This window comes from Aythya ferina (genome assembly GCF_964211825.1).
Source record: "Aythya ferina genome assembly, chromosome: 13".
NCBI classification, from domain to species: Eukaryota; Metazoa; Chordata; class Aves; order Anseriformes; family Anatidae; genus Aythya; species Aythya ferina.
The window spans coordinates 7,937,925-7,962,618 of NC_140311.1; the positions used below are offsets into that span (position 1 = coordinate 7,937,925).

The following is a 24,694-nucleotide window of genomic DNA, read 5'->3' on the forward strand; positions in this document are numbered from 1 at the left end:
CAGGCTTTGAAATCTGGAAATACTTTGTGAAACAAACTTTTACATTTAGCGTAGCTTTATCTCCCTCTTTCCCAAGGTGGTTACCCTGTAACAGAGACACACAGGACTGGGAGCGGCTGGGAGTGAGCTGCTGACGGTTCCCTGCTTTTATCACATGCTGGATGCAATGCAGTGCTCAGGCAGCAAGGTGGCTGGATGGCCAGCAGTGCATGTGTCCTAGAGTGGTGACCAAACATGCAAACCCCCTTCAAGCATGCTTCCCTGCTGGTCTTCAGGTTTGCTGTTGGGGAATGCATACGGGTGCTTTGCTTTCTTTTTCTTAGAGGTCTGGTTCAGCTCAAGAGGAAATATCCCTGGCCCTGTGATAGCAGCAGAGAACTCCTCCCTCGCTAAGGGTTGACTATGCCTTACAGATGGACTTGGCAGGCAGCTCTGCAGCGTGTCATCCTGTTATCCAAGGGTAACAGGGAAAAAATCATGTGGTCCTGTGAAGTGAGGTTGTGGACCGCGTCTGGGCCATGTGCCCCAGGTTCTTGGCCCTGCCTTAAAATCTCATTTGTAATGGGATCACTCTGTAAGATAAAGGCTTTAACGAGGCACATAAACATCATGCTGCCACCGAATCTTTGCAGCAAAGTGGAGTGCAAAAGGATGTGCATCCCACTGACTGTCCTGTCAGTGACACAGGGAGCAGGAGAGGTGGGTGACTCCCGCTGAGCACAGGCAGGCACTGGTTCAGCCTGGAGGTAGAATGAAAAAGTTGTCAGTTTGCCATCTCGGTGGCTTTTGCATGAGAAAGCTCAGCGCTGTCTCACCCAAGAGGCAGGTCGTTTGGATAGTGCATCTGTCCTGACAGTCAGACTTTCTCCCGCTCCTCGGCACGGGTGCTGCCAGTCCTGTCGGGTAATAACTGCAAACAGCTGCTCGGTGCTGGCCTCAGCGAGGTGTCCCTCTGAAGGTTTGGAAAATGTGGAGACTAAAAAAAGAGTAAAAGGAGGAAAAAAAAAAGTCAGTCTTGAATACAGACTAGTTTTGATTTATCGCCTGTTGTATAAAATGTAACCTTTGTTTCCTATTTATAATGACCCTGTAATAACTGGACAGTCAACTTAAACTTTAATGATTTAAACATACTTGTAAACTGTCAAGTCAAAAGTTTGTGAGTGACTATAAACATATGTTGGTGAGCGCTATATGCTAATAAATTCATTATTATGTTGCCCCAGTGGGAAACATGGAGATGGCAGACTTTTTTATGATAGGTCTTTTATTGTTTGTCACATCTGCAACACATTAAGGATTTTGAAGGCAGATAATGTTTACAATAAGAGGAGGATTGAAAGCCTTCCAGCTCAGTGAAGAGCGCTTCCTGTTTGTCAATGGAGTAACCGTGGAACTGGCACCCTGTGCACGGAGCTCCAAAAATAGAGATGTGTACATACGCACGCATATATTTATGCCACACCAATGGCAAATCATGCCAGCGAATAAATTATAGTATTTTCCCCCAAATTGCGAGTCAGTGCAAATGTATTCCAGAATCTATGATACAAACATGTCCTCGCACTCTGCTGAGATCAGTCATCCTACACCACGTACCCAAAGCAAACAGAGCCTGGGGAAGCTGGCGCTTCACTGCTGCTCCAGACAGCCACCCGCTAATTAGCTCACCTCCGGCATTCTCACTCAAGATGCCACTTATAACTGACAAGCCGGTTGCCAGGAAGCCTGAAAATAAAACATGGGTGCAGGAGACGCTCCTGTGCTGAATGGCTTTAGCAGGGGCTGTGGGAGAGGAGGTACAACCTTTTCAGGTGGTTTGCAACAGTGGTGGTGGATGTGGTGCCCTGGGCAGTTTGCATGCTATTGGGGAGTTTGTTGGGATGAAAATGGTGCTTTTAGTGGCAGGAGCATCACCTGGGAGCATCCTGAGCAGTCCAGCAGCTGGGGTCAGGGGAAAAGGGGAAGGTTTACCCTTCCAAAATATCTGTAAGGCAGTAACAAAAGTTGTCTTGGGAACAGATGGATTTGGCAGAATTAAGCAGAAATAGTTTATCCTGGGAAGGGAAGTTGGCCTCATCCCATGAGATGTATAAGGATAGATGTATGCAATAAAGATATATAAAGATGGCTTGGCAGTGTGTGTGTGTGTGTGTGTGTGTAAAACAGCTCCCCTGCCTGGCTGTTCATGCAGGTTGGATAACAGGGAGTGTTGCCTTTCTCATCTCCCTTGGTTATTTATAAGGGCAGAGAGAATTTGCAGCTTGAGCCCCATTGCTGGTGTGGTACTCAGAAAGCGCCTTGTTTCTGCACCCTGCTTTCTGCTGCAGCTTCTGCTGCCCAGCCAAGCTGACTGTGTGTTTTTTCAGCAGTCCACGCTGTACTGGGGTGCTGGATGAAAGTCAGGATCAGCACTATGTGTTCATTGCTTTTCCAGGTTCTGTAACTCTAATAGCTTCTGCCTTTTTAGCCACTGATGTGTACCTCTAGGCTGGGTCATCTCAGAAAGTCTTGTCAAATTTATTTGGTTGCATTCCTCTCATTACCCCCATTTTCTCCCGGTTTTATTTCTGGACATCCTGGGAATCTGAGCTCCTTCCATCCCCATGCTGTGGCAGGGAACAGGAGATGCTGCTGCTGCTATGGCAGCTGAATTTCTTTTCCATGAAGAGCACCAAGCTGCTTGTTTGTGGTCAGGGCAGGGGGTGTGGGTGCTGGGCAGTGGCAGCTCTCGAGGCCAGGCAGGGTCAGTTTGTTTGCAGCCCTCGTGGTTTCTACAGCCCATTCTTGTGGGAACGTTTCCTTTAGAAGTGGGTATTTGTACTGGAAAATGGTTGTCCTCAGGCTTTTTGGCCACCTTTGCTGCTTGGCGGGTGTATCTGCATGTAACAGGACAGCGTGGTGGATGCACCAAGGGTGCTGTGAGTGCGTGGGCGTCTGCTGGGGCTCTCTCACTGCTTGTGCTTGGAGGCAGCCCAGTGGCATTTAAAATATTTACAAGATCATCTCTTTGGATTCTTTATTATGGCGATTGTTTCTCTGTAAATGCCTTCAGGGTGCCCGTATCTGAGCTGCAAATATCTGCTGATGCTGCTCTGCCTGATTTAGTGCCGAGCCTGGACAGTCGGTTCATTTGGATGTTTATCTGTCTGCTGAGAGAGACATTTTCAAATACCCAATTTACTTCAAAATACTCCTTCAGCAGGTGGAAAATGTCCCTGTCTGTGTGGATTCTGCTGACAGTGTGGGGACACGCGGCTGTTGTGCCTTCGTGCTGTACAGCAGGAAGATCTGTTGCAGGACCCACTTACTGTGCAGGGCTCTGCCCCACCTTTAGCAGAGGTGCCCTGTCCTTGTCTCCTGTGACTAGGTGAGCTGTTCTGGAGCTGTAATCCTGGAGCTGAAGCTGTATCCTTCTGCTATTTTTTTTCCTATTCTAATAAAAGCTTTAGGACTTTTACCCATATTTTTTGTAGCAGCAACTTTTTTTCCAACGACGGTGCTGTTGAATGCTTGACTGAAGCAAGGATAGCAGAAACATGCTGTTTTACAAGACATTCATCCTGTCCCAGGGCAAAAATCTGACAAGGCCGAATGTCAGCTAGATTATCCTGATGGAAGAGCTGGAATTGTACCAACTAAAACAGTGCAATAGCTTGATTATTGCTTTTCTATTTCAAGTGTTTGTGTTTGTTGAAATTTCTCCTATTAATGAAAATTTGGTTGGAAGTCAAGAATTCTTTGTCACTGTTCAAATACAAGCAAGAAGATAGAGAAGGGGGGTCGTGCAAAGCAGTTGGCTGAAACTGTAACTGAGTGTCAAGTTCACTAATTCACTTTTGAAATCAACAATTTATTTTATTTTTTAATTGAGAGACTAGGAAAATTATTGGTGGCTTTCAGAGATGTGCTTGTTTATAGGACCCTTCAGATGGCTGTTTGTGATGGTGTGACTGTTTCAGGCCTCACAGTATATAAAATGTGTACATTTTAAAGGTTGCTTTTAACTTGTATGCTGAGAATTCCTCCAAAGCAGTGGTAAGTCCACAGCTGAAAAACTAGAAAGCTCACGTATTAGTAAAATAAATATGCAGTTTACAAAGTACTGCATATGTACAAAAACATCCATGAAAACAGTAAGTAAATCCACTAGGTATGTTAATCCCATGTTCTTACTTTTCTGGTCTTGAGTTGTATTTTTTTTTTAAATATTTTCAGTGTAGTAGTAGCAGGTCTAAATCTGACTGAGATATCTGTATGTTGCATTTTTAGGAGCTGGTTTCCACTTCCTTGGTTCCCTATGACCCAAAGCGAAGAATAATGTACCAGGTTTTTTAAAGCAGGATCAGTGGAGGACATTTTAATCCTTGATAGTTGTGTAGCCATAAATCAAATGCATCACATTCACAATGTGAGAGGAAATTGGTCTAAATACTTTTGGAATCTCCAATCTATGCTGGTTCCTGGCTTCAGTATATGGTGACTGGCTGAAATCTAACAGTTTGAGATATACTGAAGGTCAGGTGAGATGATTTGCTGCTCTTACATCATACAAAGGCACAAGTCTTTGTAAATCTGTGGTTGCTTTTTAGTCCCAGAAGTTTGTAATGCTACTCTTCTGGCAAAAGGTTTTCCCCTCTGTTCAGGCTTAAACATAGATTGCAAGTTTGAATAACAGTTTGTGTTGTGCCAGAGTGTCTAAGGAGACATTTTTCAACAGTGTAATTTGGGAGCTAATGTATCTTTAAAGCGTTACTGAGTGCGACATTATACATGACTGAACGCATCAAAACAATTTCAAGTATGCAAAGATCTGCCCAGCTGCAATAGTGATAGTCATATTTATCTTTAAAGAATGATGAATCTGTTTTTCTGTGGCTTGAAAATGCATGAGTTCTTCTGAAGCTGCGAAACACACTTCCTGACTCAATGCAAACTTCTTTCCGTGCTATTTTTCTTCAGGGAGAGACAAAATAGTTTAGATAGATTTCTTTTTAAGGGATGAAAATAAAGGGATATTTCAGACAGAAGCAGAGCAGGTGGTACTTGCTAATGGACTGACAAGATAACCTTACGCTGATAGTCAGGGCTTCATATCTGTGCCGTTTGCCATACAAAGAGAGGTTTGTCTGCAAGCCTGATAACAATACAACGTGTTGATTGACTTTTCACATGGGAGAGGGTGCCCCTTTCGTGAGTGGCTTGGCTTTTACTAATGCCCTACTGCAGGTAAGCTGATAACAGTGATTACAGTGATGTAATAAATGAGTCTGCAGCGAGCAGCCCTTCCTGGTGTGGCAGGAGAGAGCTCCTGCCCCAGGGCATGTCCCAGCTGTGCCAGCTGCTGCATGTGCCCAGCACTTGTGTCAGTGTGCTGGCCCTCAGCTGTAAAACATCCCACAAATGTCCCGTGTGTGTTGGACTGGGCTGTCCCACATCCCTGTCCTGTCCCATGTCTGCTGTGGCTCCTGGTCTCAGAAAATGATGGATGTGTCCTGCGTGAAGAAGGGCTGCCTTCATTACTGGTAGTGTTTCCACTCTTCTGCAGTCCAGGACAGGCTGGCACAGCCTATGTCCTTTCCTTGTGGACTTCTACATAAGCACACCTCACTGCATTGTCTTCAGCCCAGATGTGGAGTAAAGGCAGGTGCCCTTGTTAGCTCATCCTTGTGATCACATTGCAATTTGTTGCTTCTGGTTATACCTCAATGGCCAGGTTTCTTTGACCACCAGAGTACTGCCGAAGGAGAGTAGCCATGGGACAACACTGCAGCTGATTTGTGGCTGCAGTCCTGCAAAATGGTGGCATGTGGAAACCACAGCCACTGTTCGAAAGCACAACTGGGTTGGCAACACTGGGATCCTTTGGAGCATGCCACTGTAATGCTGGGGACTGGACTTCAGGCAACAAGTATTGAATGTGAAAGACATCATGCAGCAGGGACACTCGGAGGTTGTATGGAGTCGAGAACACAAGAAGGGAAACTCATGGAACTAAGATCCATCAAGGACTCCTAAACAAAGCTTGGCTTAGGATGGCATTGACATGCATCTGCCCAGAACACATCTTGGGGAAACTATGTGGAAAAACTGCAAACACAATTAACATTGGTCCAGATGACCCTGCCTCATTGAAAGGGTCTATGAGTGGGTCCTGGGCTCTCAGCTGGGGCTGTTGCATTGCTGTCTATCGTCTTAGCCTGAGAGAGATGCCCAAGAGGGTAGATGTTGTTTCAGGTGGACCGTGGAAGTCAGCTCTTACTAGAAAACTTGTGTACAACTTTCACAGTACCTTTGAGCCCTAAAGGGAAGAAGATGGGAAATGCTGAAACTCTCCAGACTGCCTTAAAAATCCTGGCATCTTGGTTCCCTTCGTTCCTTCATTGAATTTGAACAAATATGTGTTTTTACATGGGATGTCACGCCAATGACTTAGCAGTGCAAGCTGCAGCATTGCATTATGGAAGCAAGTGAAGGCTCTGTGGAGCTGATGTTTACTTAGATGTGGTTGAGTGAGAGCCTACACAGTAGTGATTTCCTTACCCGAGATCCATCAGGTTAGGATGGATGCAGATGGAGCATTGCACTCTTGAAAACAGTTTTTTACTTTTTTCTGTGAATACAAGTGCATATACATGGACCTGATCCTAGCACCTGGCACTGGTGGTTGATACTTTCCAGCAGCTGGAAACACAAACCTGGTCTGGAAGGAGCCTGTCTTTCTAGCCCTTGCTGAAAAGATAAAGGAATGAGGGAGAGGGATGCTCCTCCAGAGAAATCTCCCAGGACTCAGTGTTTTCATGTTTCATGAAACTCATGTTTCTTTCTCTCTTCTCCCCAACCCTTGTCTTGCTGTAACTGCAAGTAAAAATAGCTTGCATTTGGGTCTGGACTGCAAATCACTCATCAGTTCGTGTATTACCAGGACACGATTGGTTACTGAGTCAACACTGCTCTGTTCACTTTCAGTGCGCTTCAGAAACGGGGGAATTCATCATTCGTCAGGAAGAAGCTCTCTTCAACTGTTCTGCATTAGCTGTGACCTGTGTGTGCACATCTGCCGTCCTCGCTGGGGCCAACACCAGTAGTAACATGAACTGAACCAGGTGTGTCCGAGCGCTGGCTCCACCAATTCCCTGATGGACCTCCACCAGCTTCCCGACCCTTCGCACAGGGAGATAAATGAGCTGTGAACTGGAGGAGAGATGTCCTTCCCACGCGGTGGATGCTGGTGGGCTGCGCTCTGCCTTCACCATGCATCCCTGGCCCTTGTGGTTTCCTGGCCTTTCATGGCTCTAAGGAGAACCCAGATGGCTTTATTCTGTATCAACGAATTTCATGCAGCTGAGTGCTTCTGAACTGCAAAAGCCAGGTTTGTCAGTCTTGCCAGCTCTTGTGGGTCTATGGTATACCTCACTTTGGGCTAAAAAAGGGCTGACCCCAGAACTTAACCTCCCCCCGTGGTGCTTCTAGGGCAGGTTGGAAGCTTTCTGATGGGGAGACTTTGATTGGAGAATGCCTCTCTGCTGGAACTGAGATGCGGTGAAGTATGCTGAGGTTTTGGACAGGTTTTCTGTTTTGGAAATAAATTCAAATATCTTTCTCTGCTCCTGCAGTGGGGAAATGCAGAAACAGCCTGTTTGCCCATCCTGGAATGTGTAATATTGTCAGCTTTCACTTCAGAGAGGCTTTTTGTCCTTGTTTGAGATTGTTTTAATTACACCACAGGAAAAATGAAATCTAAATGAATTGATTGGACTTTGTTGGAGTAGTATGTTTTGGCCTCCCCAAGTCAACTTGCCTTTTTTTTTTTTTTTTTTTTTTCAAGCAACAGAAAATTTGGACACATTTTGCCTTTGTTCTGCTTTGGAGCAGTAGCGCATTCCACATTTTCTGTGGGAATGGAAATCTGGCATTTTGACTAGCTTCTGTTGTTTCAGAAAATGTCTTCAGTGGTATTTAGAGCTCTTGACAATATCTTGCTGTCCCAGCCACTTCCCGCATGGGTCGCCCTGCACAGGGCAGCTGCAGCAGGAGGCTGGGTCTATGTCCAGCATGGGTCATAAATGTCCCAGCCCAAGGACGTCACTTGCTAGTGCCTTTATTTTTTGAGACCTTACTTCATCCAAAGGCCTTGTTTGGTTGTCCCTTGCTGGATGCTGAAAGTCCCTGAGTGTCCAGGGTCACTGCATCCTATCTATGGCTGGCTGCTCTCTTGCTTGGTCATATGCCATTATTTGCTTCTAACCAGGCGTGCTGCGATGGATGCACTGCAGTGGCAGGTACTGCTGGTTGCTGTGGGACCTTGCTCACTCCAGGCTGCGGCTGCTTTGGCAGCTGGACAGGCTGCCAGGGAGTATGTCACCATCTAAGGTCCAACACAGGACTCCCAGCAGGATTTCTAAAATGTAAATTGCAACTGCAATGTGATACATATCCTTTATTTTTTCCCTTCCTGTTTTAATTCAAATGCACTCAGTATCTTGAGTCTCTGTAAATTCATTGGACTTGAAACTATTTTGGAGTTGCTTGCGTCCCATGGATACTGGAGACGCTTCCTGCTTGGGGAGTCAGACATCTGCTGAAGCATGTTTTTGGACTTTTGTGTTATGCAGACTGCAGTTGGCAGGTGGGAGCTGGTGGTTATTATCAGAGTCTGAGTAATATCCTTTGCCTCGCTGATAACTCTCCACCGGCTGCTCTGCAGCTTTGGTACATTTGCTTGTCCTGTTCTGGTTTCTGTGTAGATTGTTCCGGTAAAAAGTAAATAAAAGTTGTATGCTCCCCAAAATCATAGCAGAACACAGCCTGTGATATTTCTTCCTCTTCCCTTGTCCGCATAAATCATCTGCTAAGGCAAGCTCAGGGAATGTGAAAGAATGCATTTATACCAGAAGTGCTTTTCTTTCCCTCCCTTCGAAGGGCAAACTTTCTTGTCTGTGATTTTGGTGTCTGCTGTCAGGGGGCACTTGATGTGCTGTCGCATTTGATTTCTGTTCCTGGCACTCGTAGCTTTATTTCTGCTGTTGCAAAGATGAAAAAAGGCTCAAGGTGTGTCCAGTACCATGCAACAAACACGCGGCTGCATGCAGGGCTGGCTCTCCCCTCCGCGTGGCTGATGTGCATTCTGTCTGTGGGTGCTCTCACCAATACGATGATTTTTCCAGATGTGGGGCAGTGGCGATCATCAGGTTGGGTAGGTCGCTGCTGGAGCCTGGTGTGTTTGCTGGGAGGTGTCTGTCCGGAGGGGAGGGCTGTGTCAAGAGCTGCTGCAGCCGGGGGTGGTGTTTTGGGTGCGCATAGCAAAGGCTCTGTGTGCACTGCATTACCGTTGCGGATCTTGTGGGGAATCCTTTCTCAGCCATCTCCTTGTCTTTTTGATGCCCCCTTCCCACTCCCTGTTTACTTTATTTACCCCTGAAGCATTGAAGGAGCTAATTTGCTCTTGAGCTACTCCAGAGAAAGAAGCTGTGTGGTTTCTCCTGCCTGAGGTCTACTGACTGTTGGGTTTCTGGGGAGCAAACGCCAGCTTGTGGGCATTGGGGTCTTGGAGGTTCAGCTGATGCCTTTCCCTCTACTCTGCTTCTCTAAATGCTTTGAATGGCTGAACATAACAGAGGCAGCACGGGACTGCAGGCAGAGGAAGGTCCGATAGTCTCTCCCCGCACACACACAAATAATGCCACTGAAATCAGTCCTTGGGCATGCGTACAGCTGGGCACCGGCTGAAATACCTTGATGAACTGAGCCAGGTACTTCAGGCTATTAGCAGATGCTAAATAGGTCTTTCCCATTTAGTGGCCTTAATTTATTAAATCAGTCAGCAATACTCTGTGAGAAGTAGTGCTGGAAAAGGGAGCAGAGTGAGCTTTAAGTTTCCAATTTCTGCTGGATCAGGCCCCTGGAGATCTGTGTGATCTGGTGGACTGGAGGCAGTGCTATTGCAGTGACTCATAAACAGATGTGCCCAATTTACATTGCAGCTTAATACCTTTGTTTAAAAAAATGTTTTTTCAAGACAAATGTGTTAAAGCAGATGTTTCCAGTAAAACAAATGCTTGCGTGATTTACAAACAACTTCCCACCGCCAGAACTCATTAGAAAATGTAGAAGAAAGAAAAATGATTCTGTGTACCGACAAAAAAGATAAAATAAAATCAAAAAAATAAGCAGACTGTGAGGAGGTATTTCTACATATTGAATGAAAAGAACTGCTGTTCTTGGGTGGGGAAGCAGGAAGTTTGAGAGTGATTTTGGTTGCTAATGGCAGTAAGACTAACCCTGATCAGCTGCATATATTAAAGAGCAGAAACTTGTCTGTAAAAATACTTATCCATGTCCTGTTATGTAGGATACAAGGTAACTGGGACCACTGTGTGGGATTGCCCAGAGGCTACCAAATCCCTCAAATCCCATTGAAACCTCCTACAAGCCCCCCCACACTGACTAACTTGATTTCCAACATGCTGGCTCTGGCCAGCAGAACCCGAGTTTGGGTTTTTAATGCTCCAGGGCTCCCTGGGCACGGGGGATGATATAGAGCTGTGGGACATCCCTGGCAGGGGAAATGTTTTGGGTACTGTGTGGGAGCAGGGCTGTGGTGCTGGTGGGTTGCTCTCTCCAGGAACTCCAATGTTTGCTCTGCTGCATCTTGCAGCAGGTGTTGGGGAGTGAGGGCTTTTTTATTTCAGTCACTTGCTATTAAGCCACACCATAGCTTTGTGGTAGCCAGGGAGTCCTCTGCAGCCTGTGCAATCCCTCTGCCATTTACATCCTTCAGTTTCTGAGTCCCGTGCCTCCCACTCATCTCCCCACACCAACAGGAGATGTCTTTCTGGGGAACTGGGTGGCTGTGGGACTGCACTGACCATAAAGCAAAGCAAACAGATGCAGCTCCTACAGCAAACCTTGCTCCACAGGTGGACACCTGCATCAGCCTGGGTCTGTCCCTGAGATCCTTCTCTGTGCATCCCATGGCAGGGTCTGGAGGATGTTTCCTCTGTCCGCAACTGCGGCTCAGGTCTCTTGGAGCAAACTCACAGCATTTCCTCAGGGGGCTGTGCATGGCCATGCCTGTTCACCTGCTCCTCCGTGCTTTTGGAGGCAAAGGCAGGCATGTGCTGAGAAACTCTGTCATCTCCGGTCTCTTTGGACGTGCTTTCCGCCCGGCTCCATTGTGGGGCTGCCGTCACACGGTGCCTGCAAGTCCGGCACTCATGTTACATACAATTTGACACCCCATGTGGTCTTAATGGGTTTCCCAGGCTACAGCTGCAGCACAGCTAGCACTTTTTGTTAGCTGAAGGGGCTGGCAATCCCCCTTTGCTGTCCAGCTTTCTGTTGCACCAGTATCATTTTTTATACATATGTGTTTTTTGTTTTTGTTTTGTTTGTTTGTTTTTTTATTTGTTACAAAAGCCCAGAGCGAAAGAAAAAGTGTGGTTTTGGTCCACAGGCTGCTTATCTAAATCCATTGTTTCTTGGCACCTGTGCCCAAGGCAAATCGTTTGTCTAAGGGCTCTGTTCACAGTGCTGCTTCTTTGGGTTGGAGGGGTTGGGAGGATGGGCAGAAAAACACAGCTGGGGCATCTTCTGCAGCCTGTCCCACCCAGGGAGGGGTAACACAGCTGCCTGGTAGCCAGTGGCATGTAACAGGCAGAAGCAAGGATGGTTTGGGGACCTTCTGTTGCTTCTTGGCTGATTTCTCACCAGGGCTGTGGAGTTCATCCTTAAGAAAAATGACCACTGAGGTCAAAGACTGGCTGGGGTCCTGAAGGAATAAGGGCTGGGCGGGTGCACTGAGAGATGACTGTGGGACGTTGCTCCCTGGTGTGTCTGTTTCCCATGCCTTGTCAGAAAGAGCATTTTCAGAGTAAAACCTTGAACGGCTGCCTTTGAAGGGGGACTTGCTGGGACCCAGCTGGAGGAATTAAAAGCATGCTAGAAAGAGGGAGATGCTGCTGCAAAGCAACTTGGGGCACTCGGGTGCTTTTCCCAGCTTGCCCATTGATGCTCACGAACCCTCCTTGCCATGTCAGCTTGGTTTTAGCCATTAGTAAGTGGAAGCTTGTGCTTGGCTCCTTAGGACCACAAGGCTTCAGTGCTTAATTAATCTCTGCAAAGCAGGAAGCATAATTAATGCCTGTGGTGTGCTGCGAGACCTTTGGGTGAATAGCAGCACGCAATCTCCACACTCTGCTTTTCCAGAGCAAAACCCTGTGGTCAGGTCTGTGAAAGCCATTACTGTCCAGTGCCACGCATCGTGCAGAGGCTGTCCTGGGAAGGCCACTCGTCACAGCTCAGTGTTTTGGGATTTTGGGTCTCTGCCGGTGCAGATGTAGCTTGATGCATCTCATCTCCCCACCGTGCTGCTGCACTCCTGACCAGTGCCAATCGTCACAGGGACATGGAGCTGAGTGGAGAAAAATCCCACTGTGCTCCTTAAAAAGGAGTGATCAGGGGATAACTCTGTCTGCTTTCCTATTGTTTCTATACCAGCTTTTGTAATTTCTTCCTGAATTACCTTTGGTTTTTAGTCACTTCTTCAAAATAAAGGGTCAAAATTACCCCTACTAGTTCAGTGCTACTTTTTGTTAAACTGTCTTGCAAAGACTAAGCAAATTGGGTGAAAAAAATAGTAAGTTTTGGTAGCTTAAGTACAGCCAGGCAGATTTCTTTCCTGATATCTCTAAAGCTTTTTTTTTTTTTTTTTTTTTTTTTTTTTTTTTTTGTCAGCTTTGTTTTTGTGGGTGTTAAACATAAAGGAGAGGAGAACAGATTGCAGGTACAGTGAGTTCCAGCACAATTGACTGCCATTATTTAAAAATGATGCTTTTAACCAAGTCTATAAAATCACCTCCTCATTTACAAATTGTCAGGTGTAAAACTGCATGTTGTACAGGATTGTTCTGTCACACACTATCCTGATGCTGTCACGCACGCTCAAGTTTTGGGTGATCCGCAGACATTTTACAACACTTGCCACTGAACACTAGCGGACATAAATCGGCTCTTTAAAAGTATAAACATTTTATTTCATATGAGTTGGGCAAGATATTTTGAAGGGAAATGTAAATAGAATGAAATTCTTAAGCAAGATTATTGATATGACAGGACTAAGGAGCTTGGGATTCTGTGAAAAGTGGCTCTTTTCATCCCTCTAATAAGTCCATTACTTGCACTCGGGAATATTTTAAGGTCCTTTTCATGCTGAATCTAGAGTTGAGCATGCTTTGCATTTCAAGCTTTGTCTATGAATCAGTAGAAGCCAAAGTTATTTCTGCTTTAAAATAACAGGAGCAGGGAACAGCTAATCTCTTTTCATTCTGAGTCCTTACATTATTTTACTGGACAGAGTTTGTGTTGGCTACAAAACAGGGCATTCACAAAATCTATGAGAAGGAATTTAGTCTAAGAATGAAGCCTAGATTGCAGTATGCATAAAGGCTCCTTCTCCTAAGGCCATTAAGAAATTCCAAATCTGAGCTATTTTGAACAGTGACATTAAATTAGCCTTGCTAATTCCAGTAATTCAAGCTGATAGCTGAGTTTACAAATCTACTAGATGAGGCCTTCCCATAATTACAATCTCAATGTGCTTTTCAGCTAAGGTGAGTTGGCACAAAAAAGATAAATAAATAAAAGGGGGGAAAATGCTCTTTCTGTTCTGTCTTTTGAGATGAATATCTCTAAAGAACAGTTAAATGGCTGTATTGCACCAATAAGACATTCCCTGTCCTGGACTGGAAAGTTCATTTTTCCTCTAATGTGCAAGTATTAGAGCAGAAAAGAGACTGGATTTTTCACTGCTTTGTTTTTTTCTGTTGTGTTTTCAAGGAAGCATTGATACTGCTGGTGCATGCAGTTCAGTATTTAATTGTTTATTTACAGATAGTTATTTCTACTGTGGAAAAGAAAGACTATGACTATTTTAGCCTCTTTTGTGGTAGACAAAAAAAAATAATAAATAAACCTTTGGTGGATAAGTCCAGGTTGGAGCAGGTGGAGTAATAATACAAGCAGCTACTCCTCTTATTCCGCTGGAGAAGTTGATTTCCAGATCCTAACACAGCTGGACATTCTCAGAGTGATGGAAAGGTTTTGAGGATATGTTTTCAAAGCCATAAGGCACAAAAACATGAAACAAATAAAAATTGAGTGCATTATTTAAAAGGGTGTTAATTTTATTAGAACTAAGCTGAGCTAATATAAAGGCGAATGTAAGTATTCACATCAGCACTTAACTCTGGCTGCAGTGTTCATAAAATGTCCTTTTGATCAAGCTGTAAGTGTTTTGATCCTTCTTCTATGAGCATCATTCAAAGTGACCTAGCTGTAGCTCAGAGCAGGCATCTGCAGCTGCAGAAGTCCTTGAGCAATAACAGGTCAGGAACTTAAATGCGTGCTCTGCTGGGAATGCTAATATTGCAATTGTTTTGTTTGTTCCAAATAAGAATGACAGTACAAAAACTCTCACAATATAAAAATTCCTAACAGAAAATTGATCCACCACCATTGACTGTGGATACTTGAGTCAATATTTTAAAATGCATATTTTAATCTAACAGAATAATAATGGTATTGGAGCTAAATATTTTTATACCATTGGCATGTGAGTGTCTGGGCTTTCTTCAGCTGATAACGTTGTCACCATTGGCACAGCCAAGCAAGATACCTGGATTTTTACAAGACTGCTCTGATTCAAGAAGACACTATCCTGCTGAGCACCTGCAGGCCTGGGTATATTGCAGGGTTACATGTCCCTTTGTGGCTGTTGTTGGGCTCCTGCAGCTCACAAAACCACAGCAGTGCATTGCACTGTCCCCTAGAGCCTGTTGGGGGTCCACCTGGAAAGGGATGAACCAAAAAGTATGCAAGAGGCTGGCAGGCATCTCCCCCTTTCCCTGATGCAGGGATGCATGTTGCCTTCCCCATAGGCTTGGGTAAATGCAGCAGATAATGCCCCAAATCAATGTCTAGGGCAAAATCACCTAGTTTGCCATCTGCATAGAAGGGCCTGGTAGGGAGCTGCTAGGAAAGAGTGCTCATTGCAGGCACATCGTGTGTGGGGAGGAGTGCCGTGGGTCACTAGCTTCTTTTCCCTTTTTTGGAAGGGTGGGAGAGGAGGGAGGCTGAAATGCACTTCTAGATTTCCAGGAAACATCTCTGTAATCCATTTTATAGAGGATTTTGTGTTTTTCAAGGGCTTTACAAACTGGATTACATAGCTTTTTTATTTTGATTTTCCACTGTGATTGTGACATTCCTGAGATTGAGCCATGAGTGTTCAAGATAGGATGGAGGGGGAGGCATTCATGGACTTGGGCCATGGAGCCATTCTGCATTGCCACCTTGTCTCACTGCTTGGCTGATACCTGCCTGCTTGCAGTGCCAATGGATGAGTCCCTGTGCAATCGGATGCTCCTGTGTGACTGTCCCCAGTATCCTCCATGGCTGCACGCCCAAGCTGACCCAGGGAGGTGCAGGGCAGGAGTCCAAGGTTGATCCCTTCCCTCCCTTGCTGTTTCTTCCTGGGGGAGGGCCAGCCAAGGTGGTGTACCCAAGCTTCACCATGGTTCCAGCCACAGGCACCAGCTTGACAGTTCAAAACACAGGTCTTGGAGAATGATGGGGAACTAGGAAAGAGCAAGTGTGTTGAGCTGGATCCTTCACAGCACCGCAATCTTGGTGTCCTGGTGCTCAGCTGGGATGATGCTGGGTTTCCCATGGGAGCTGCTGCCACCGTCCAGCTTTCAGCACCGTCATTCCAGCGGTGTGTTGGGACAGGCTTTGTGCTCAGTCCAGGAGGGAGGCAGGGAGCAGGAACCAGCCCTGGTTTTGCGTCAGACATTACGTTCACTTGGTGAGCAGCTGGGTTTAATTTGGGTCGGTCTCTCTCTGCAGCCGTGCAGAAGTGTAAAGCCAGGTCCTGGTTTCAGACTTCAGTGACTGTTCCTGGGGCTCCTTCCAGCACACAGCACAGGGAACACGACCTGGAGCCATTAAAAAGTTCCAGTCTGTGAACCCAACCATTCTACTTCTATATAAAATCGGAAAACCGGTCATGGTGATGTTTCCCAGGGCCTCCTGCATTACTCCATTTTTATGGGTTGAAGTTACTTAGTGCTGTTTTAATGCGGAGCCAGGGTTCTATTTATTTATTTATTTTAGCAGCTTAACGCAATTAAAAAAGCTGGGCAGCACTAGAGCCTCTCGGCTCCCTTCCCTTGGCAGTGCTCTCACCTCAGCCTGTGCTCTGCAAGTGCTCCTGGGCCAGCCATGCTCCAGGCAAGGGCAGGACAAGCAAAATATCTTTCCCTCTGTGCCGGCAAGGCTGGGCAGTTGAGCACAGGACCTCAGGGAGCTACTTTAGGAGCAGGGCAGGCTGGGCAAATATGTGCAGCAGTGCTCAGCCCAGATTCTTGGGCTGTGACCTGACATCTCACTCCAAGTGTTTTCTTTGGCATCATGAATGGTGACCTGGTGGTGTCTGATTTTTGAGTGAGCATACACATTGCACAAAGTTGTGCTCCTTTCTGTTTGAAGAGGCACGTTTCTCGTTGCCTCTTTGGAGTATCCATGCCAAGAACCCCAATCTCTGTGGCCTGGGCATGGTTCAAGCCTGGTTTCCACATGCAGTGAGTCACAAAGGAAAACGTCAGATGTTCCTGGGTACCGTAACACCACCATGAGTTTTCTGATCAAGTGTTGAGAAACATCCTACTGCCCTGAGGGCTGCTGTTACCGGCTGGCATCTGGGAGCCAGGGACCGTTGGCATTCCCCTTATGTTTGCATTTTGGTGGGTCTTTCTAGTGCATGCGTGTCACTAAATGTCCACAGCTTGGAGAATTGAACGTGAGGAAGAGCTGCCTGTCCCCGTCACTCTGTAGCAAAGAGCTTTTGCTACACATGACAATAGCAGTTGAAGGATCAATCTGTGGTGCACTTTTCACTTGACTGTAATGCTTATGGAAAAGATGTAAATTATCTATTTCAGGACCAAGTCAGTCTTGTGGAAGAAGGGACTCTATCCTGTCCCCTGGTTAGACCATTGTTTTCTATGGCTGCAGAATCTTCGGGAGCAAAGATGAAGAAATGTTTGTTGTGATGAGTTGGTTTTGGTCATTAGAGGAAACTTGGAGCATTTCATTTTGCTCTGCTGACACTGATAACGTTACCTCCCAAAATCAAGACTGTTCTAGATGTCAAAGGTGACAGAAGACTGATCAGTTCTGACTGATCAGAAGGGATCAGTTTGTGGGTTTAGAACTTGAAGGTCTCCAGAGATAAGTGCAGGGAGAGGGGTGACTCCATGTCTAGATGGGCTAAGGTGTACAGAGGATCTGGAGAGATGTTGGTTGACCCTGTCCTACATTCTTGCCTTACTTCATATCTGTTCATGGTCTTTTGTTTCTATCTTTTCTGCTCTTTCTTTCTTATTCTGCCTTTGAAGACGTTGGCTGTCCGTATTTATCTCTCAGTTTTTCAATTCTTCTCTCCTAGTTCCTTGAGGTACCAGCTCTTTTCCTGGACAGTACATCTGGATATCAGACAGGGGAATGCTGCTTCGTCATCAAAGTACAAGGACTCTGGTGCTTTCTATTAATAATGCTAATGAGATTTGTTAATTTTTAATAGATTACATGAACGTGTTTTGCTAAACACATTTTTGTGGCTCCACTCTGTGAGTACGGTTCAGAAACTCTTTCACTTGCTGCCAAAGGAAAAATGATTAATGCAATTGCAGACGCCAGATTCTCTTCAGGGTAAATCTAGAGTGAACCAAGGAGTAAAGACATTTAATGAGTATGTTTTCAAGGTAAACATAGGTCCAGGTCACAAATGATGGTCCTTCCTCCTCTCCAGCCTCTACTGAGGTGGTGCGGAGGGATAGTTGCTTGAATTGAGGTCATGGTGCAGCCTTTCTGCCCCATTCTTTGTGGTGTGCTGGGCTTTTTTGCCCCACTGAAAGCACAAGGAAATCCTTGGACAAGATTTCTGTGGTGGTTTTGTGGGTTGGACAGCCAGGGTTCATGTACCAGCTGTCCATAGAGCTTGTGGCCAATTGCCCTGCATACCCTGGGCACATTTGGGATGCACCATGACCTGGAGCTCCTCGTCTTTCTGTGCTGGACAACCTGGACCCTTCCCAACTTGGCTCCAAAGCCTCCCATCTCTGTGTGCTGGTGTCCCCCAGACAGCCTGGTTCCTACCTCCCTGTTGCTGTGATCGTGGGGGATTTTCTCCCCAACCAGCATTGCTTTGCCGTGGTGCCTGTGGTCTCTGGGTTGCCCATGAAGGCACGTGCTGCAGGCTGCGGGCCATGCACAGCACACCAGCAGCCAGGAGGTGTTGAGCAAGCGAGTGGAAAAAAGTCTTGGTTTGCAAATCAGCAATCTCAAACCTGATTCCCTTGGGTTTCTGCCCGGGAAGTCGGTTTTACCGCGCACTGCTGAGCTGCGCCAGGCTCCCTTGGCCACATCGCCGGTGGCAGTGGGATGATGCTGAGCTGGATGTTTTCTTTTTGTTTTGTTTTGTGTTTTTTTTTTTTTTTTTTTCCTGTCCAAATCCATTTTGCCAAGAGCCGCACCTCCTAAATTGCTGCGGAGGAGGTAGAAAAGCAGAGGCACAAGACCATGCACATGCTGCACATCCATCTCGGTGATCTCACAACCATGCCAACACAAGCGCCACGGCCAGCCCCGGCTCAGCGCTTTAATTACGCGCCGTCGCGGCCACACCTACGGCTGGGCTGTTGCAGCTCCTTGCGCAAGAAGATGACTGGCAAACCTGTTGGTGCTCCAGGATTTTAGTGGTAATAACCCACAGGGCAAAACCTCCCTGGTGAGATGAAACCTTGCTTGTTAGAAGAGTTCAAGGTGTTTTGGAGAAGCAGAGGGTTGAAGATACCAGCTCTCTCCACATAGTTGTGGCTGTGTGTGCAGTGTAACTCTATGGATGTGTTCAGATGTTGCCTTTGTGGAGGTAGATGTATGTTTGTAGTATGAGAGTTTGTATGAGAAAGTTAGGTAACTAGAGGCTGAGGTGAGCTTTTAGTGTCCAAACAGGACTGGTTTGCGAGGGAATTGGGCTGTTCTTCTGGATTTCAGGTGCAAACACCTGTGATAATGAATCAGTTGATGCTATAGATATGGAAAGAGATAGCAACCAGGGTCAGGCAGTCTGATCTGTCGTACTCTCCAATGATTCACCTTGTAATGAGGTAAATAACTTGGGATTATTGAGCCCAGTAACACCTTTCCCTTTCAGAAATAGTCTTGCTTTGGAGATAGCCAGAGTCTCTTGCATCCACAGGCAGATAGTTTGTTCCCCAGACAGATAAGGCATGCTGCTTAAAAAAAAATAAATAAATCAGTGTGCTACGGAGACTGTAATACTCATCCACAGTGGTAGCACATGTTCCTAGACCAGTCCTGAAGGATTCACAGGCAGATGTTCACAACTGACCATGAGAACTGTAGGAGCCTGAAGAGCTGCCCTGCATGCCTATGGCCTTCCTACTGGATGTGTTCTGCGCTTACTGGAAACACGTGGTCACGATCCATTCCCTGGTCCCTTCACACCACAATTTCCATCATCTGCAAACAAGGACCATCACCACATCCCTGTAAGTACTTTGGCCTGTTTGGCAGCCCCATTTGGTGAACACACTGCGTTAGGCATGATGCTTTTGCCCATGGGGGCATCCCCTTTGCGACCCCTGCCACTGTGCAGGCACCAGCAGAGCTATCAGTGGCTCCATGAAGCAGTTTTCATGCACGGCCATCGATTATGAATATGTTACTATATTAGGTCCATTTCTGGATCCATCTGCCTTGGCAGGCAGGCAGCCCAGATGCCTGGCTGAGAGATGACATTCCCTGCCTCTGGGCTCTCCTTTCCTGGCTTGGCCAGCAGAGCTGCCAATGCAGCCTGCGAGCCTGCTGGAGCTGGGCACTGCCCACTTTGATGTCATTTGTCGGACTGGTATTTGCTATCAGTTATTTTCTTAAGGCTCTCTTGTCCTTTTAGGGGTAGAAAGGGATGTTTTAGTAGGCATTGGTGTGTTTTGTACAGGAATGTGCGTGCCTGCTCTAATGCTCCTGGCATGCCAGTACTTATCCTCCTGGCTTTTTTCTGTGCCAACTGCAGTGGAACTTATTATGCCAACTCCAAAACAATCCCCTCCTGGTTTAGCCGACTTTTGTAGCTGTGTCCAAAGCTAGTGCAGTTCAGGAAGAAGAGCTTTTAATGATTTGTGCCCAATAAAATTGTGCAGAGGAGGTACACCTAGTTCTAGTCATAATCCATGGAAGAATGTCGCTGCTTCATATTGTGGATGTGGACTTCAGCGGGGGTTGGCAGTGGTTTTGGTCATCCACGCTGCGAGCTGAGGCAGGAAAGACCATTGAAGCTTTTGCTGTCCTGTGAGCATTCTGCACGGCAGCTTTGTGCTAGAGGGGCTTTGGTTACAAAAGATGCTTCCGGGGGGAGCGGTCTGTGTTCAGCTGGAGACCTTTCACAAGCTGCATAGGGACTGCAGGAAATGGCACAGCACGCTCGGCTTGCAGGCAGAAAAAAAAAAAATAGCAGAGCTAATGATTGACTATTATTTTAAGGGGATTATCTAATCCGCAACCCAGAGGACAAGAGGGGCCAAAATGAGTGAAGATTGAATATGTAATTAGTGCAGATTGTTGGTAATACCCTCTGGATTCCAACTGATTATAAACAGAAACAGATTTTTTGAGTCATTTACTCCTCCCTCCCCCCCACAAAAAAAAAAAAAAAAAAAGCATTTGCAGGCCAAAAGGCCACTTATAGCAAACTTAGAAACTACAGAATTTGCAGATTAGGGTATCACTAACTGCTGGGGCAGTTCAGTGGAATGTTTCTGGGAAGTGGGGCTGTCGAAGCAGGGAGGCAGAGGACCAGTCTATCTCTGGTTATTTTGCAGTGTTAAAGGCAGAATTTGGGATGGAAAAAAACAAATGGCATGTGTGGTAGTTTAGCTTCTTTTACCCATCCATCCATCCTGCGGTTCCATATCTGTTGTTCCCAGCAGCCATGGGACCCATGGTACATCACCATGCAGTGATGCAGCGAGTCCTTGGGGACTGGCCAGGCAGCCTGACAAAGGCTGGGACTTGTAATGAAGCCCACTCAGGAAGTACCTGATTAGGAATATTTTCTATTCTGCGTTTTGAAAAGTGATTGTTATTGTCATTTGTTTTGAATGGTGTTGTTGCCTGGACTTGGTTGTCAGCTGGCCTCTGGTCAGTTATAACATAATACTTTTTTTCTTTTTTCTTCCTTCTATGTACCAAAGGTCATTAGAAATTAAATGAAATGGATTTGCTTCAGTTAAAGACCCATTATTAATGCAAAATAAAAGATGTATGGCTAAATCTATCAGCCTAAAAGTACAATTGAATATAAATAAGCCCAGAGAAGGAAGTAGGGCAAGGAATATTTAAAACAACAAACACCACACCCGAGCAGAAACTTTTGAAGCAGTTAATGAAAGCTAGGAAAATCCCTAATCTCTGATGACAAGAGGATATCTATTCCTTTCTTTTTAATTTGGTCAAAGAATGAATGAGAGAATTTACATTCTCACTGGTGTGAGGGTTCATGATTTCAAAAATTGCCTTTACTCAAAGTTCAGGTGAAATCTCAGAATTTGAGAATTTCCTCTGTAAAAAAAAAAAAAAAAAAAAAAAAAAAAAAGTGTGAAATTGTAATTTTAATACACTTGGACCAGACACTTCCAACCTGATTCAACCACTGCATCATGAACCAAACGCTTTGATCTTGTAAGTTACAACATTGCAGAATGAGACTTTAAATGGGAAGGTCACAATCCTGTGTGCTGCTGAGGAGCCTGCTGAAACACTCTTCTGTTTCAAATGATTTTTCTGAACCGAGGGCAAAGGTAGTTACTTAGTTCCGCAGGATTTTTTTGGTTTTGCCATAACGCCTGAAAGCCCTGATGATGGGCTGCAGATCACTGGCCTGGAGGTAGGCTGGCATGGGCCAGCTGGAGATGCCATCACTGTGGCCCCATGGGGCTTCTTTCAGCTTTTAGGAGACTTTGAAAAATGTGGGAGCACCTTCCAAAACACAGCAGGGCAGACAAGTGACTTTTTCCTCTCCTGTGTTTGGAGCCTCAGGGACAAGGTGGCCTCTGGGCCTCCCTTTCAGGGTGGCACCAGTGCCTGCCCTGCCACATGGGGGATTTATGTGCAGCTCTGTAGGGAAGCGGCCTGAGAAGAACAGCAGGAAAGCTGTGGGGAAGAGGAACCACAGTACCTGTGGGAACCTGATGGAGAAGTTATAGATCAGTTTACCAGGCAGGTTTTGCTTGCACCTGGCCCTTTGTGCTCCTTGTCAGCCATTTCTGACCCTCCTTCATGGCCCCCGCTGCCTTGCTTGTCATGCTAATATTGTTACACTTTTGTTTTGTAGTGTTTTGGTATTTTTATTAAGAAATACTGCCAGCATGTTTGCCTTGGCAATGGTCCTCATTGGATTGATGTGGCGTTTTTAGCTGGAGTGTTTGTTCAGCCTCTTGGATTCTTTCTCAGGGGTGGGGTGGGATGATCCAAGCCCATGAGTATGCTGGTGATCCACAAGGGCTTGTGAAAGGCTTGAGCCACGGTCTCATCTGATGGAAACCACCAGCTTCCTCTACTTCCAAAGGCCAAGCTCTGGGGATGAGACTGGCAGGCTCAGAGGAGCCCCATCCGGGTGAGAAACCTGGATCCCAGAAGGAGATGGCAGCAAGACAAGAAAGGGAGTGAGTGTCCCAGTGTCCTCAGTCCAGATGCTCTGCAGGTACAAGCACCCAATGGCAGCACCGTCAGCAGCACCTTAAAACACCTTTTGCATTTTATTATTGATCCTGAGAATTGCTGGTTTCTTGCCCTTCCACATTGCCTGCTTCGACTTTGTTATTCATCTTCGTCCCAGGGATACCAGGGTGGCTTACTGCTCAGCAAGTCCTTTGCAGCCAGCGATGGCTTGTTGCAAGTTTTTCTCTTGCTGATGATATTGCAAGTTTTTCCCTTACTTATTTTCCCCAGCTCCCACACTGTTGTGTGAGCTCTGCCAGGGCTATCAAAACTTTTATACTGGATGGTTTTTTGGGTTGGAGCTCCCATGTGCTCCATCTCAAAGTCCCTATGTTGCAACACCAGCATGCTGGTGGCATGAAATCCTTTCGCATTCTTTGGTCTATGGTGCTTTGATGAGGTGGACAGGGGATGGAATGGGTGTGTTGCAAGTGCTGTAAGGAACATATTTTGTACACACTTAATGAAAGACTCCAACAATACAGAGATCCTCAGGTCCTCAAACCAGAAGGTACTTGGTGAGCAAGGCCTGCTGCTGGCTGTGGGTTCATGGGGGATATTTGTGCTTGCCAGGGTTTCCTCACTCCTGCATCCATACTTGCAGTGCGTGGGGAGCAGATGCTTTTTACTTTGCTAAACACCCACTCCACAAACAGGTTTTTTGTTGGGAGTAGCTCTTCAGCAAGCCAGATCCCAGCATCTCTTCTTACTTGGGGCACATTATAGTTGTGATTTTTTTTTTGGTCTTTCAAGCCTCGGGTTTGTTGTGGGGAACTGGGAGGTGCTCTGAGACTGGGGCTGACTGGAGGGCTCCTGTTATGGTTAGTGAGCTCTTCTGTCCCATGCCAGGCCTTAAACTCTCCAGTGCTGGTGGGGCTGGATGCTCACTGCGCCAGGGTGCTGGCACATGTGCCCGCTAACCATTGCTCTCCTTCTGCTTTCAGAGCTGGCGTACGACCTGGACATCGATGACACCTCTGCCAACAAGCAGCTACTGAATCAGCAAAGCAAAGACGGTGCCGTGGTTCCCAGCAGTGACCCCGGCAGCGCAGCCCCGCGCCCTGGCCCCGCTGCTGCTGTTGCCCTGGCCCTGCTGCTGCTGGGCTGCTGGCCCTGAGCGGTGCCAGCAGTGGCACTCGGTGCCTTTCCGTCCTTGTTTTTTTCAGTGAGGAAAACATTCTGAACCTCTCCTGGAATATATGCACATTGCCAAAGACAGGGCAAATGACTTGAGTCAGTTTTATAAAATAATATGATATCTTCACACCTTCCCTCCTCTTTCTCCCCTCCCAAAAAAAAAGCGTTTGTTCATGGTAAACTAGTAAATACATAACAGTGCTTTTTAAAGATAATCCTGTTTAATATAAGAAGGTTGATATTAAATTGTTCCTAGCAGTTTTTGAAGACTGAGGTCTGCCTTGCTGTTAAATTGAAGAGCATATTTCATCTTGAGTTGTTTGAATGTGCATGGGGTAAAGAATACTTACGATTTATGAAATACTCTCAGCAAATATCAGACCCCTGTTCCCAGTTGACTTAATACAGATTTTTTTTCTGTAGTTCGAGAAGTTTTTGTACTTACTCCAAATTCAAGAGTCACCCATAGGAATTGGGCCAGGTGCATAACATGGAGGGCATGTGAAGACAGGAGAGAGAAGGTCAGATGTACAGCAGGAGGCAAGACGCTGTGGAAGAGGAATGGCCGTGTGCTGGGATCACCAGGTATCTGCCACCTCCTGCTGTGGCTCCGCTGCCATCAGCCCCAGCCACGTCCTGGCACCACCGCTGCTGGCTCCTGTGTGCAGAGGGGCCAGACCTACCCTGCTCCAGCCACAGGTCC

At 46.3% G+C, this 24,694-nt stretch overlaps 1 protein-coding gene across 2 annotated transcripts in view; it reads left to right on the forward strand.

Moving 5' to 3' along the window:
- Window positions 1-24,413, forward strand: part of GPC3 (glypican 3) — a 145,979-nt gene extending 121,566 nt beyond the window's left edge. Inside the window, exon 8 of one of the 2 annotated variants that reach the window (XM_084535133.1) lies at window positions 23,799-24,413. In XM_084535133.1, the coding sequence (XP_084391259.1) occupies window positions 23,799-23,971 (173 nt within the window). In that variant the 3' untranslated portion in view covers window positions 23,972-24,413. Of the gene's footprint in view, window positions 1-76; window positions 1,237-23,798 lie in introns of those variants that run through there. The other variant, XM_084535134.1, reaches the window with a different exon arrangement.
- Window positions 24,414-24,694: the final 281 nt, after the last annotated feature.